General features: G+C 35.8%; 1 protein-coding gene across 1 annotated transcript in view; it reads left to right on the top strand.

The window, feature by feature from the left end:
• The first annotated feature begins 133 nt into the window (after nt 1-133).
• ttc21a (tetratricopeptide repeat domain 21A) overlaps nt 134-14,751 on the top strand; it is a 32,484-nt gene continuing 17,866 nt past the window's right edge. Inside the window, exons 1-10 of the mRNA XM_056450894.1 lie at nt 134-160; nt 243-372; nt 2,946-3,056; nt 4,144-4,310; nt 5,635-5,757; nt 7,228-7,385; nt 7,747-7,831; nt 9,517-9,615; nt 10,110-10,325; nt 12,798-13,036. Coding sequence (XP_056306869.1) covers nt 134-160; nt 243-372; nt 2,946-3,056; nt 4,144-4,310; nt 5,635-5,757; nt 7,228-7,385; nt 7,747-7,831; nt 9,517-9,615; nt 10,110-10,325; nt 12,798-13,036 — 1,355 coding nt within the window. The remainder of the gene's footprint in view (nt 161-242; nt 373-2,945; nt 3,057-4,143; nt 4,311-5,634; nt 5,758-7,227; nt 7,386-7,746; nt 7,832-9,516; nt 9,616-10,109; nt 10,326-12,797; nt 13,037-14,751) is intronic.

Genomic DNA, 14,751 nt, shown 5'->3' with positions numbered 1-14,751 from the left:
TTAGAGATTGATTATTATTCCTGTGCAGGTGTCTGATGTTGAGTAGCAACCGCAGTTTTCCGTTGTTTTAAATCACTGGTGATTGTTTTGACGCGATAAATGTCTTAAAATGCTTATTTTATCGGGACTAAATATGTCAGAGGAGGATAAAACGTGTTTGGTAAGTTTTGATTTTGTTTTGACTTGTATTTTATTCCCAATGTACTCCTACAGTGATGATAAATGATGTTTGTTTTTAACAGCCGTTGATTATATATTATATGAGGGAGAAATACTTCAGACATGCCTTCAATACAGCTGTGAGGAGATTAAAACTGTACAGTAATGACCCAGTGCTCCGTTTCTTCAAAGCTTTTGCAACTCTGATGGAAGGTAAGCTAAAGTGTGTGTCTTATATGTTTATATTAGGACTTTATTTATGATTATTATGACTGTAATATGGTATGTGTGACCCTGGACTATAAAACCAACCATAAGTGTTTTTTAATTGAGATTACACAATACATAACAAGCTGAATAAATAAGCTTTCATTTGATGTATGATGTGTTATGATGGGAAAATATTGGGCTGAGATACGACTATACACTGTAGAAGATGCTCTGTCTTGTTTCAACTCCAAATATCTAAACATTTATAAAACAAGAAGCGTTTTCTAGACAAGCATAACATGTCTTGTTTTTAGAAATAATGTCAAAATTAAGTGAGTTATTTTTTTCTTAAAACAAGCTAAATAATCTTACATCAAATGGAAAAATCAGGGTTTTTTTTCTTGTTTTAAGAAAAAACTCACTTAATTTTTAGTATATTTTTATTTCTTAAAACAAAACACTATTTTTAACTGTCTGGAATTTCTTTCTTTCTCTTGATTTTCACAGTATTTTCTGAATGAAATATAAAGATTCAAGATAAAGTGTAAATATTTTACTCTAATATGTCACAAACTAATTTTATTTGCTTATTAAAGCATGACATTTTAGACAGCTTCATTCTTAATGTACTCAATCAATAAATTAAAGAATTAATTATTTATGAATTATTAGAAGTTTAATTATGTTTTTAATTTGTTTACCTGTAGTGTCATGCCTTAAATAGATATGTGATAATCTTTGATATTTTGTAGATATTTGGACTAAAACAATATCAATAAGAAAAGGATTTTTTTGCAGTGTACAACTAAATCTGTAATCTGAGGGTTCAGAAAAATCTAAATATTAAGAAAAACACCTTTAAATTTGCGTAAATTAATGTGCAGTATGAAAAAAATGACTTCTGATATATTTACAATAGGGTATTTACAACAAGGCATTAAGGAACAAGATCTTTATTTAAGATACCAATGATTTATAATGAAAAATCTATATTATTGACCCATGCAATGTATTTTGGCTATTGCAAAAAAATATACTTTTGCAGCATAATACTAGTTTTGTCCTCTAAAATCAGATTTATTTACTTTTTTTTATTTTTAAAGAAGCAACTCAAGTTTGTAATGTACTACTTTTTAAAAGTTCTTACATTCTCACCTATGTAGCGCTATACCATTTAATTTATTTACTTATAAAGCACAAATAAACACAACAAAAGTTGACCACTGTGAAGCTAAAAGAGTAGATAAAGCTAAAGTAATGCATTTTAAATGTGAATTATTAAAAGAGACCAATTGTATTGTAATCCTCATACCCTGTGAAAATCCATACCCTTACTCACATCACACCCTGCTTTTAAAAGAGCTTTGGGATAAAGTTGTAGAAAGACACAGGTGAGGAGAAGGGAAGGCTATAAAAACATTTTAAAAGACTGGAAAAGTTATTTGGAGTGGGATTTTTATTTCAGGCTGTGTGACAAATAAAGTCATTATTTCAAAGTGGTGTGAAGATTTTCGATAGGCACTGTGTTACGATCCTTGATGGAAATATGTCTAGGGAATTAAAATGAGTTACATAGAGATGACCCAAGTATAAACTGAAGATGAAAATGGCAAGAGATAACCACAAAACAACGAATTAGCACCGCAAAAGATTTATTGCTCCCACAGTATTTACAAACAATAAGATAAAGTTGAATAGAACCAAGACAAACAGGAGAGGGATCTGAAGTTTGCGCTAGCAAATCAAAGAAATAAATATAACAAAATATTGCCTTAAGCTCCTCCCCAATCCTCTAAATAAGAAAATAATATGAAAAAGAAAAGTCTCCAGCGCAAAAGAGCCCTGAACTTACACTAACTTCAAAAAAGAAATGCATATTAGCGCACTTTGCTAACTAGTGTGTCTATACATCAATAATCCTGCGTGAAAAGTATGTATGTCACGTGACTTACTATGTTGTTCCAGATCTCCCTTGTCAAAAGTCACAGAAGGTTTTGAATAGAGCATTAGCAGGCTAAAGATGTTAAAACACACATCAGTACTCTCAAACCGATCTCACTCAAAGTCAACATTAGTTAAAATCACTCAAAGTCAACATTAGTTAAAATCACTCAAAGTCAGCATTAATAACAGCTACAGAACGCACACGGACACCACCAAACAGACAACACGCCAAAACAACAACAACAACGGCGTATCACTTCCCATTGCCGCTTTCGATTTAAAGGGCTCTGCAATGAGCGTGATTGGCAGAGAGAGAAGTCATCGTCACACAGTTGATTAGGATTTGCAGTCCTGTTAGTCAATAGTGCTTCGAAGTAGACAGTACCTGTGAAAATGACAGGGGCGGTAGAGAGAGAGACACAGAAAGAGCACACACGCAGCAAAACTGTGCAGTTCATAACACACTGGAAGAGTAAGAAGATGTAACTTAAATTCAAAGTCATATACCAGCGATGCAGATCTCACAAATAAGGGAAGAAGACTGTTTCAGGTCTGGACTGTTGTGATTCCTGAAAGCTCTTGTTAATGTTTGACTCGTATCCACTGATGGTGAAAATACTGTTGTGTTGCAGGTCGCTCCAAGGAGGCTTTACGAGAGCTCGTCCCGCTGAAGGATCATCCACATCTGTCTCTGTGTTCAACAGTAGCTCTCATTTACGCACACAAACGCTGTGAGACTGTCGGTATGTCAAGGTTTATTAACCCTTGTGTACTGTTCAAATTGACTACCCTTTGGTTATGTTGGTGGCAGGGGCGCAGCGGACATTTTAAAAGTGGGAGGGGCGGCTGTATGAGATCATACGTTCATATAATTATTAATCACCTGTTTCTAAATGGTCTGTCTCTAAAAGTGAGGGGGAGGCATCCCCCCCGGTTGCTACGCCCCTGGTTGGTGGCTGTTTTTGACCCATTGACCTCCATTATAAAGCCATGTGAGCATATAATCATGCATTCTTGATTGTTGCTGGTTTTCCCTGTTGGGACGAGACATTTAAGTAGTTTGAAATAATATAATGTATAAGAAATAATATATTGAGTAATAAGTGTAAAATAACAGACTTAGTTTATTACAAGGTTTCTGTAAAGCATAGATCTCAAACTCAATTCCTGGAGGGCCGCAGCTCTGCACTGTTTTGCTCCAACCCTAATCAAACACAGCTGATCCAGCTCATTAAGGTGTTGAAGACTACTAGAGACTATTAAGGAGGTGTGAGTTGGAGGTGGTTGGGGCTAAACTATGCAGGGCTGCGGCCCTCCAGGAATTGAGTTTGAGACCATTGATGTAGAGCAGGCATATCCAAACTCGGTCCTGGAGGGCCGGTGTCCTGCAAAGTTTAGTTCCAACCTCAATCAGACTTACCTGGGCTAGCTAATCAAGCTCTCACTATACTTTCTAGAAACATCCTTGCAGGTGTGTTGAGGCAAGTTGGAGCTAAAATCTGCAGGACACCGACCCTCCAGGACCAAGTTTGGACACCCCTGATGTAGAGTAATATACAACACCAACCCAGACAATATAGCACTGCAAACTTTTACAAATGTTCAGAAAAGTCCATTTTTACATCTTTTCAATGATAAAAGTTGTTGTGAAGAAAGATCAAGATTCCATTATGCAAGTCAGAAGCAGAATTAAACAGGGAAAAATAAAAACATGAATCTCAAAATGCAGAAAACTGCTAATTTCCGGATGTTTTTTACAGTGTACATACACTGCACTGAATGGCTGATGAGTGAAACATTAATTCAGGATTATCTTTTTGTCCACATGAGATGAAGATGCTGTGAATGAGCTGAACTCTGAGCTGAAGCGCTCTGGATCTACAGCTGGTGAAAGAGCGCTTTATTACGCGGCGCTGCTCTACTGGATCCTCCAGATGAATCTCAAAGCTAAAACATGCATTAAAAAGATGCTGAAAATCTCAGAGACGTCACCTGAGGTTTGTATCACCTCCTAATCTTTTGTAAAAGCTCTAAATCAGGGGTGTCCAAATTCAGTTCTGGAGGGCCGGTGTCCTGCTGAGTTTTGCTTCAACTTGCCTCAACACACTTGCCAGGAAGTTTCTAGTATATCTAGTGAGAGCTTGATTAGCTGGTTCAGGTGTGTTTGATTAGGGTTGGAGCTAAACTCTCCTGGACACCAGCCCTCCAGGACCAAGTTTGGACACCCCAGGTCTAAATTACCAAAACATGGTCAAAACTGCTTGTTGCGCACTATTTACTCCATGCTTTCTGTTCTCTGATTGATCATTTATAGTCTTTTTTTTTGCTTAAATGTCCATCTTTAACTGCTGTGACAATAAATAATGGCAAAACAATTAAATGCTGTGACAATTGCATGTTTGTGTAGTAAACATTAGAATAACATTGATGTTGTTAGTAATATTTCAAGATGAGCACTTACTGTGCTGATCTATAGTAACTTAGTTGAGTCGCACGGCGCGCACATGACAGTTTGAAGTATCGCACACCAGATGCGCACATTCGCATGTTATTTAAAATGAAACTATTTAGATGGCGCTCTGTGGCGCGGCAGAAATATGAACAGTGTCCTGAGATGTAGCTGGGCGATGCGGACAGCCACCGACTTGCGGCGCCGGTGTGCATAGCCTGATAGAAATCTATGTTTAGAATTCTAAAATGCATGCGGTGCATCCGGTGTGCGACCCCCTTAAGACTTTTTTTTAATCTGTGAGTATCAGCGTTTTTAAGAATGTTTATTTCCAGAACCTCTTAGCTATTCTTAATGGTGGAAAAGGATCTTCTCAAGCGTCTAAAAGAAAATGAAGTCTTTTTAGTAATGTTTATTTCCAGACATCTTGATTTCTCTTTTCCTCAGCGTTGGTAATTATTTTTAAGCCTCTAAAACAAATTAACTCTTTGAGAACTGTTTATTTGCAGAGCCTTTTACTTTTTCTGTTCTTTTGCGGTGGAAAAAACTTTCTACCTGTTACCAACGCTCAGTATTTAAGCCACAAAAGCCCAATGTCCCAATACATGTAGTATATGTATTCTTTTATGTTTTGTCTGAATTCGCAAAAAATCCATTTGACTTGTTTTAATTATTTTTTTAATTCAGATTTTTGCAAAAAATGTTTTGTATTTTTTTAAATTTTCTCCTTAATTTCATTACTTAATAATTCAGGCTTTACATGTTTAAAGATTGTAATTTCTAGAAATAGTTTGTGCAGGATTAATATTCCATTCAAACTTGTCATGTCACAATATTTAAGATGATCCATAAGCGGTTTACTTTATGATCAGGGTTTGATTCTGAAGGGCTGGATCGTGCTGACTTCTGACCTGGAAGAGAACAGACCTCAGGCTATACGATACTTTAACAGTGGTGTTCAGGACTCTGGAGATCTGTTTGGACTGATGGGAAAGGTAAAACCGCTTTTATAAACACTGATAAACTCTTGAATAATCGAACAGGGACTAAATAGTGTGTTTAGTCAATTCATCTTTACTTTTATAGTGATTTTCACAATAATTATTGTTCCAAAGCAGCTTTTCAAAGGGTGGACTTTATTGTATTACATAAAAACAAAACAAGGTAAAGTGTTGTGTAAAGAGGGGACCCTATTTATCAAGCATATACACTTCTGGTCAACAGCTTTAGAGCAGGATGATTTTAATGTAAAAAGAAGTTCAATTCATCTTTATTTGTATAGCGCTTTTACAATGCAGATTGTGTCAAAGCAGCTTCACCTAGAAGATTTAGTACATTGAAACTGTGTCAGTCCAGTTTTCAGAGTTTAGGTTCAGTTTAGTTCAGTTCAGTGTGGTTTAATATTCATTGCTGAGAGTCCAAACACTGAAGAGCAAATCCTTTGATGAGCAGCTCCACAAGTCCCAAACTAAGCAAGCCAGTGGCGAGAAACAAACTTCACCAATTGACGAAAGTGAAGGGGAAAAAAGTCTCTTCTACTCCCCAAAGTTTTATTTTTTCAACTCATCTTTATTTCTATAGCGCTTTTACAATGTAGAATGTGTCAAAGCAGCTTCACATAGAAGATTACAGTGAATTGAAACAGTGTCAGTCGTGTTTTCAGAGTTTAGATTCAGTTCAGTTCAGTGTGGTTTAATTTAATAATCACTGCTGAGAGTCCAAACACTGAAGAGCAAATCCATTGATGCACAGCAAAGTACAGCAAAAAACTGTATGTATATATGTATATATGTATATATGTATATATATATATATATATATATATATATATATATATATATATATATATATATATATATATATATATATATATATATATATATATATATATATATATATATATTATAGAAATTAATACTTTTATTTTACAAGGATTTTTTAAATTGATCAAAATGTTTATGAAGACATTTATAATATCACAAAAATCTCTTCTAAAAAACCGACAGAATTCTACTCTGTTGTTTTCAACATATTATTATTATTATTATTATTATTATTATTATTATTAATATAGTAGTAATAATAAATCATTTTTGAGCAGCATATCAGCATATTGGAACGGTTTTTAAAGCATCATGTGACTGGACTTCAGTTTTGAAATCAATGTCATTTTAAAATGTATTGAAACAGTATCTAGTTCATTACAATAGTACAAATATTTCATTTTTTTGGCTGTACTTTGGATCAAATAAATGCAGTTTTGGGGAGTAGAAGAAATTTATTTTTAAAATAAAGCATAAGAAATCATACTGTTATTCATCTTCTGACAGGCCGTGTAGAGTTAATCTGCAAGTTATCTTTTAATAAAAATACACTCTGTTAATATAATGTACTTTTATTACACACAAAAAATGTGATCTAATAATTACATTAATTAAGAACATAACATGTGTGTATTGATGCAGATTGAGTTCTTCATGCTGAAGCAGAATGAGTCGAGCGCTTTAGACATAATCCATCAGATCCTGCTCATTTATCCAGACTTCACTCCAGCGCTCCACATGAAGATGAAGATATTTCTGGCTCTGCGGGACTGGCAGCAAACAGAGGACATCGCATGCAGGTCTAAGCTCTTCTCATGCTATTATTGACTTTATTCTTCAGGTACAAACAGGTGCAGCCATTGAAATATTTTTGGCTCAAGACACTCCATTGATTTTCAGACAATAAAAACAGCTTGTTCTGCTCCTTGATGTTGCACACTGATATTTTCTTATATTATGTACAGCCATGAACACTTGTTTGTAGAGCAAGCAGTTTGACCGTTTTCTGACGTTTATTATTCCTCGTCATTTCTCCCATAGGAAGTGAATCAGAAGTTCTAAAACATTCGCACAAACGAGCTTTTACTTGCGCATTCTAGAATAAGGTCAATATTTTAACACCGCTATAGATGTTATTTAGTGTTATTCTGTGATTTGCAGAGTTCTGGAGCGAGATGCACAGGATCTGAAAGCTCTTCAGGTGTTGACTGTTATTGCTGTAGTTAAAGATGGAGATACGGAGCTGGTAAAACAGATGCTTTTCATTTATATATATACTCGCTGTATTTTCAAGACTGGCTGAAGTGAATCAGGCTTAAGAATAAATTAATAATTAAATTATTTACGGCGGCACAGTTGTTAGCACTGTGGCCTCACAGCAAGAAGGTCGCTGGTTCGAGTCCCGGCTGGATCAGCTGGCATTTCTGTGTGGAGTTTGCATGTTCTCCCCGTATTGGCGTGGGTTTCCTCCGGGTACAAAATTGACTGTAGTGTGTGTATGTGTGTGTGTGAGTGTAAATGGCTGTTTCCCAGTACTGGGTTGCGGCTGGAAAGGCATCCGCTGCGTAAAACATATGCTGAAATAGTTGACGGTTCATTTCGCTTTGGCGGCCTCTGATTGATAAGGGACTAAGCTGAAGGAAAATTAATAAATAAATGAATTATTTACATTTTATATATATTTTTCTAAATCTTTTTTCCTAATATATTATGGGTCTTTTTTTTCTTTGTGTTTCTGGGGGCTTGTAAAATAATTTTTAACATAAATATAAAATATGACACCATTTTTTTTTTTAACAATTTAGTAGTTTAAGCAGTTAAATCCTTTTATTCTCCCATTATTTACATTTTTCATTAAATACAGAACAAAGCAAAACAAAAATAGCGTTACTCATACACTAATATATGCATTAGTAAACAACTAATAATAAAGCTAATCAATTAAATACAACTACATTAAAATTTGAATTGTTCCTCGTCGTGCTTTAAGGAATGACTGTCATTAAAGGCAGATATTTCCTTTCCCTTTTACATTACTTATTTATTATTTTTAAGATGTTAAAAATAGTATACTGAAAAAAAAATACAATGACTTGATTCACTTTTAAAAGGGCATTTAGAAGCTAGTACTTGTGGTTATTGAATTGCAGAGTGAATTTAATTAAGTATATTGTAGAAGTATCTGTTTACTAAGTTTATCATTTTAGTTTGTTGATGTACATGTGCACATGTACATGCGTTATTTCTAAATGTAAACGATCCAATATATATATTTTATACATAATTGACACTGACTGTGAATTTTTATGTATTTTAATGTAGTTTTCAATTGTTCAATTTAATTTACATATTTTTGTGTAATTGTAATTTCATTTGTTTATGGGGAAGGGTTGGGAATAGTATTAATTTCTATTTTTCTGTAAAACGATCCTGTTATTTCTGTAAACATTTAATAAACAGATAAAAAAGGACTATTTAATTTCATAAATAATTGCAAAAATACATAAAATTAATGGTGAAATAGAAACTGATATTATTATTTTACTGTTAAATATATCCAGTGCTCTGTTCGTTCATTCATTCATTTTCTTTTCGGCTTAGTCCCTTTATTAATCTGGGGTCGCCACAGCGGAATGAACCACCAACTTATCCAGCATATGTTTTACGCAGCTGATGCCCTTCCAGCTGCAACCCATCACTGGAAAACATTCATTTACACACATACACTATGGACAGTTTAACTTACCCAATTCAACTTTACCACATGTTTTTTGGACTTGTGGTGGAAACCGGATCACCCAGAGGAAACCCACGCGAACACAGGGTTATATTTAATATTTTAAAAGATATTCTTTCTTCTGTAAATGCACGCCAAAAATGTTTTTAATTTAACTTCTGAAATATTTCTCCTTTTTGTGCTGTGTATTTGAGGTAAAGCAGCGTCTGCAGGCTTTAGTGAGTGCGCTGGAGCTCCGTGAACCCTGCAACCCCAGCCTACATGTGGAGATCACTGCAGCCATCAGCCGACTGGTCTGAGTCTCACTATAACACTATTAGTCCAGTACGTGTTTATATCACCCAGGGACAGAATGCAGGGACAAATCTGGACCTCTCAAAATCATTTGTAATCAGTATTAGTGTGTTTATTCTTTATGGCCACCATTTATCAAGGTAAACTATTTTTTATTTTAGCAGGGACACCTCTGGAGATTTGTAATGTCTTTTTCAAGAGTGTCCTGGACAAATATCAACATTAATAACAAAAGAAACATCTAATCTAGACCTAGAACTCAAAATCAATTGTAATTAGTGTTAGTATGTTTATTCATAATGACCAGAATTTGTCTTTTGTGACATGTTTATCTGTTTAAACCTTTATTTTACCTCTTGAGATTTGTAATCTCTTTTCAAGAGTGCTCTGGACAAATATTAACAACAATAATAATAATAATAATAATAAAATAAATCAACCTGGACCTCAAAATCATCTGTAATCAGTATTATGGTATTTATGTCTGTGACAGGTTCGAGATCAGTTTCAGTTCAACCTGATTAAAGCTCAAGCTCTGCTGAGGTCTGGAGATGTGGAGAGCGCCATCCAGTGTCTGAACATCATCATGAAGATGCCAGGGGTCCAGGGGCCCTCAGAGGGGCTGCTATCCTCCATCATCAGCAGCAGCAGTGAGCGAGTGTGTGTGTTTCTGGAGCTCAGCGAGGCCCTCAGACTCAATGGAAAGCAGGTGATTGTGTGTGTTTATCATCTATAGCGCTGTAAACTAGTGATTTAACATATATTTGAGTGCCTTACAATTCGTCACCAGTTCATGGACCTCATTACAGACAGGAAGAAAACAGCATATGCTATTTTTTAACAAAACTTTAGATGGAAAATTGCCACAGTATATTTATAATTTGTTGGTGTACTGATCAAATACTTATAATACCAGATCAGTAGATATACTCTTACTTAAGATGCCATTTTTTTCATATAGAGTTAGGCCAATCTGCATTCTCAAAAAATCCTGCATATATATATATATATATATATATATATATATATATATATATATATATATATATATATATATATATATATATATGGAATGAGCTTCAAGATATACTGCATATCGAATCTGTACCATCTATTGCTATATTTAAATATATTTTAAGTCTGCCTGTTTAGAACCGTGCACATGTTTTAATAATTGATTAATATTATTTTTGTGTATGTGTGTATGTGTTGTAATGTATTTTTCCTATGCTGCCTGTCTTGACCAGGTCTGGTAGAAGAGATATTGTATCTCAGTGGGACTTTCCTACTTAAATAAGTAAATAAAATAAAATAAATTTGAGCTAGAGCTGCACAATATGTTGCAATGTGTGCATCTGAAATGATCACATCATAGGACAGTCAATGTGGATGTTGAAAAGTTTGTTAAAGTGACTTTTAGTGACATTTTTAATAGTTTGAAGTGTTATATTGTCTGTGTTGGTGTTAAAATTACCGTGCAATAATCTGGTCATAAACTGCCATTAACATTTTATTTAATTTAAATATTATATAAATGCCAAAACATTTATTTGGATTTGTAATACTATTTCATAATATTCCTATTTTTTCTGTGCTCAAGTTGCGTTTTCAATTAAATAAATGCAGCCTTTAATAATATGTTAAATAATCTTATAATGAAATCAAACATCTGAATGGTAGAATGTATTATGTAAAACTACATTTTGTGGCTCTTGTTATTTAACAAAATAAAAGAAAAACATTACAAACGTTAGAATTCTGTTTTTTTTTTTTTATCGACTTAATTCTTTATACACTCACCGGACACTTTATTAGGTACACCAGTCTTACAGCTCGTTGACTCAAATTTCTAATTAGCCAATCACAAGGCAGCAACTCAATGCATTTAGGCATGTAGACATGGTCAAGACGATCTGCTGCAGCTCAAACTGAGCATCAGAATGAGGAGGAAAGGTGATTCAAGTGACTTTGAACGTGGCATGGTTGTTGGTGCCAGACGGGCTGCTCTGAGTATTTCAGAAACTGCTGATCTACTGGGATTTTCACGCACAACCATCTCTAGGGTTTACAGAGAATGGTCTGAAAAAGAGGAAATATCCAGTGAGCGGCAGTTCTGTGGGCGCAAATGCCTTGTTGATGCCAGAGGTCAGAGGAGAATGGCCAGACTGGTTCCAGCTGATAGAAAGGCAACAGTAACTCAAATAAGCACTCGTTACAACCGAGGTCTGCAGAAGAGCATCTCTGAACACACAACACGTCCAACCTTGAGGCGGATGGGCTACAGCAGCAGAAGACCACACCGGGTGCCGCTCCTGTCAGCTAAGAACAGGAAACTGAGGCTACAATTCACACAGGCTCACTAAAACTGGACAATAGAAGATTGGAGAAACGTTGCCTGGTCTGATGAGTCTCCATTTCTGCTGCCACATTAGGATGGTCGGCTCACAATTTGGCCTCAACAACATGAAAGCATGGATCCATCCTGCCTTGTATCAGCGGTTCAGGCTGGTGGTGGTGGTGTAATGGTGTGGGGGAGATTTCCTTGGCACGCTTTAGGCCCATTAGTACCAATTGAGCCTACCTGAGTATTGTTGCTGACCATGTCCATCCCTTTATGAGCACAGTCTCTCCATCTTCTGATGGCTACTTCCAGCAGGAAAACGCACCATGTCATAAAGCGTGAATCATCTCAGACTGGTGTCTTGAACATGACAATGAGTTCACTGTACTCAAATGGACTCCACAGTCACCAGCTCTCAATCCAATAGAGCACCTTTGGGATGTGGTGGAAAGGGAGATTGGCATCATGGATGTGCAGCCGACAAATCTGCAGCAACTGTGTGATGCTATCATGTCAATATGGAGCAAAATCTCCGAGGAATATTTCCAGTACCTTGTTGAATCTGTGCCATAAAGGATTAAGGCAGTTCTGAAGGCAAAAGGGGTCCAACCCGGTACTAGTAAGGTGTACCTAATAAAGTGGCCGGTGAGTGTATATTATTTCTTACACAATATTGTTCCAAACTACTAGAATGTCAATAAATGTCACACAGAGCAGATATAAAGTGTGATCAGGATAAATTTTGCTTTGTTTATTTTTTTTTCCTAATGTCATGCAACCCTAAATTGAGCCAATCAGAGCTTTTATAATCCGTTAACTGTGAGTCTTGTCTTTCTCCAGCATGAAGCCGCTAAGGTCCTTGACGATGCGGTTGGGTTCTTCAGTGGGATGCCGGAGGAGACGCAGCTCACACTCGCTCATGTGGATCTGGCTTTAGCGAGAGATGATGTAGACGCCGCTGTACTTATACTGCAAGACATTCTGCCTACCGAGGCCACTTACATCCAGGCCCGAGAGAAGATGGCTCAAATTTACCTGGAGAGAAGAAACAATAAGAAGCTTTTCATTGCTTGCTACAAGTGAGAGCTCCGTATTAAAGTGGCCGGGAAGTGCAAAATAACATTACAAAGTGTGAAACCTTTTTACAAAGAGACAAATTAACATTTTGAAAAACATTTCAAAGACACAATTATATAGGAAAAACGATTTTCACCAAGGACAAAACAAATTTACATTTTAGAAAAAAATGAACAAGACTCAAAACACTTTTACAAGTCCCGAAACTAATTTACAATTACAGATTCCTTACAGAAAAGGAATGTACCACACACTGGAAAATATCAGCTCGTCTTTTGTAGACACAGGTTAACACGAGTCCAAAGGCACAGGTTAACATGAGTCTACTATAAAAATCATGGTTTGATCAACTGCGATAAAACATCGTTTTGTCATTTAAAGCTATTCTGTGAACATATCAGCGTGAGAGTATGTAGAAACATGTAAACACAAGTACATGGAAACAATTAAACTGATAAAGATATCGAAACCGACTTCACCATGTAGAACTGGATAGCTCAGTTAGATCGGTCGATTGATACTCACGCTGAACCTTTTGACTTTCGTTCGAATCCCATTGATGATGTCAATTATAATTATTTCTTTACATTAATTTTGGTTATATACTGTTCTGCCACACAAATACATAAATCAATAATGTTTACACTGACACCCAGTAATAAGAATCTTTATTTGGTAAGGGCATGTTGTGTTGCTGTGAAAAAGTGACAAATCTGCCAAACTGCAAACATGAATAGTTTACATCAGGAAAGGGTCCCCAGTTAACACGGACACCAGTTAAACCGTAAAATCAGCTTCGTTCAGTTTACTTTTAAGAGTCCTCAAGCAGATGTTTACACAGTGTAGACTTGACATCATGTCCATGATTACTGCGTTCAAGTGGCCCTTGTTAAAATATTAAACACATTGATGCAGTACTGTATGTCTGGTGTTTCCGTCTGGTCCGCGTCCTTTAGAATCTCCAAACACCGACCACACGTAAAGCAAAACCGCGTTAAGCTGCTCATGTCTTTGCCGCAAAAACATCCCTTGACCGCAGTTCACGTTCTGTCACCATATTCTTCATTTATGGCATGTGCTCCACAGCACGAATTTACCGCGCTCACCATCAAATGTAAATTTTTTTCGGCCTTGGTAAAATAGTTTTTCCTATATAATTGTGTCTTATGATGGGTAAAAATGTTCTTCAAAATGTACATTTGTCTCAAGCTTTGTAAAAATGTTTCACACTTTGTAATATTGTTTTGCACTTCCAAGCCATCGTACTATTTACATCATTTAAAGCACACATAAAATCAAAACTAACCATAATGATTTTATTGGCTCACATTGCTAGTTTTGAGGTGAACAACTCATCTGTGCATGTCATTAAGAATTGCCCTTGTAATCTTTAATTTAAATCTGAAAATGCACATCCTGTTTGTTTTCAATTAAATTCTCAGATTAGGTCTGTCTGAGGTATTGTCTGAGGGTGTGGTGAACATACTTAACCACGCCCCCTCCAACTGTAGCTATGACAACAAAAAGAAATGGTGAGGAGGAGGAGGAGTCTGTAAGGTTGTATTAAAGCTGCGGTCACACCAGGCGTTGTGTGTGCGAAATTCTGTCGTACGGTGCTGTGAAAAGGGGCGGGATTAAAAAAGATGATTAGACGTTTAAAAAAGCGAGCAATTGCTCCATGTTTTAAATTTCTGTCCAGGGAGGTCGTGTTTTGATC

This window comes from Danio aesculapii, chromosome 24 (genome assembly GCF_903798145.1).
Source record: "Danio aesculapii chromosome 24, fDanAes4.1, whole genome shotgun sequence".
NCBI lineage: Eukaryota > Metazoa > Chordata > Actinopteri > Cypriniformes > Danionidae > Danio > Danio aesculapii.
Note: the sequence above shows the minus strand (reverse complement) of the source record. Positions and strands in the feature narration are given on the sequence as shown.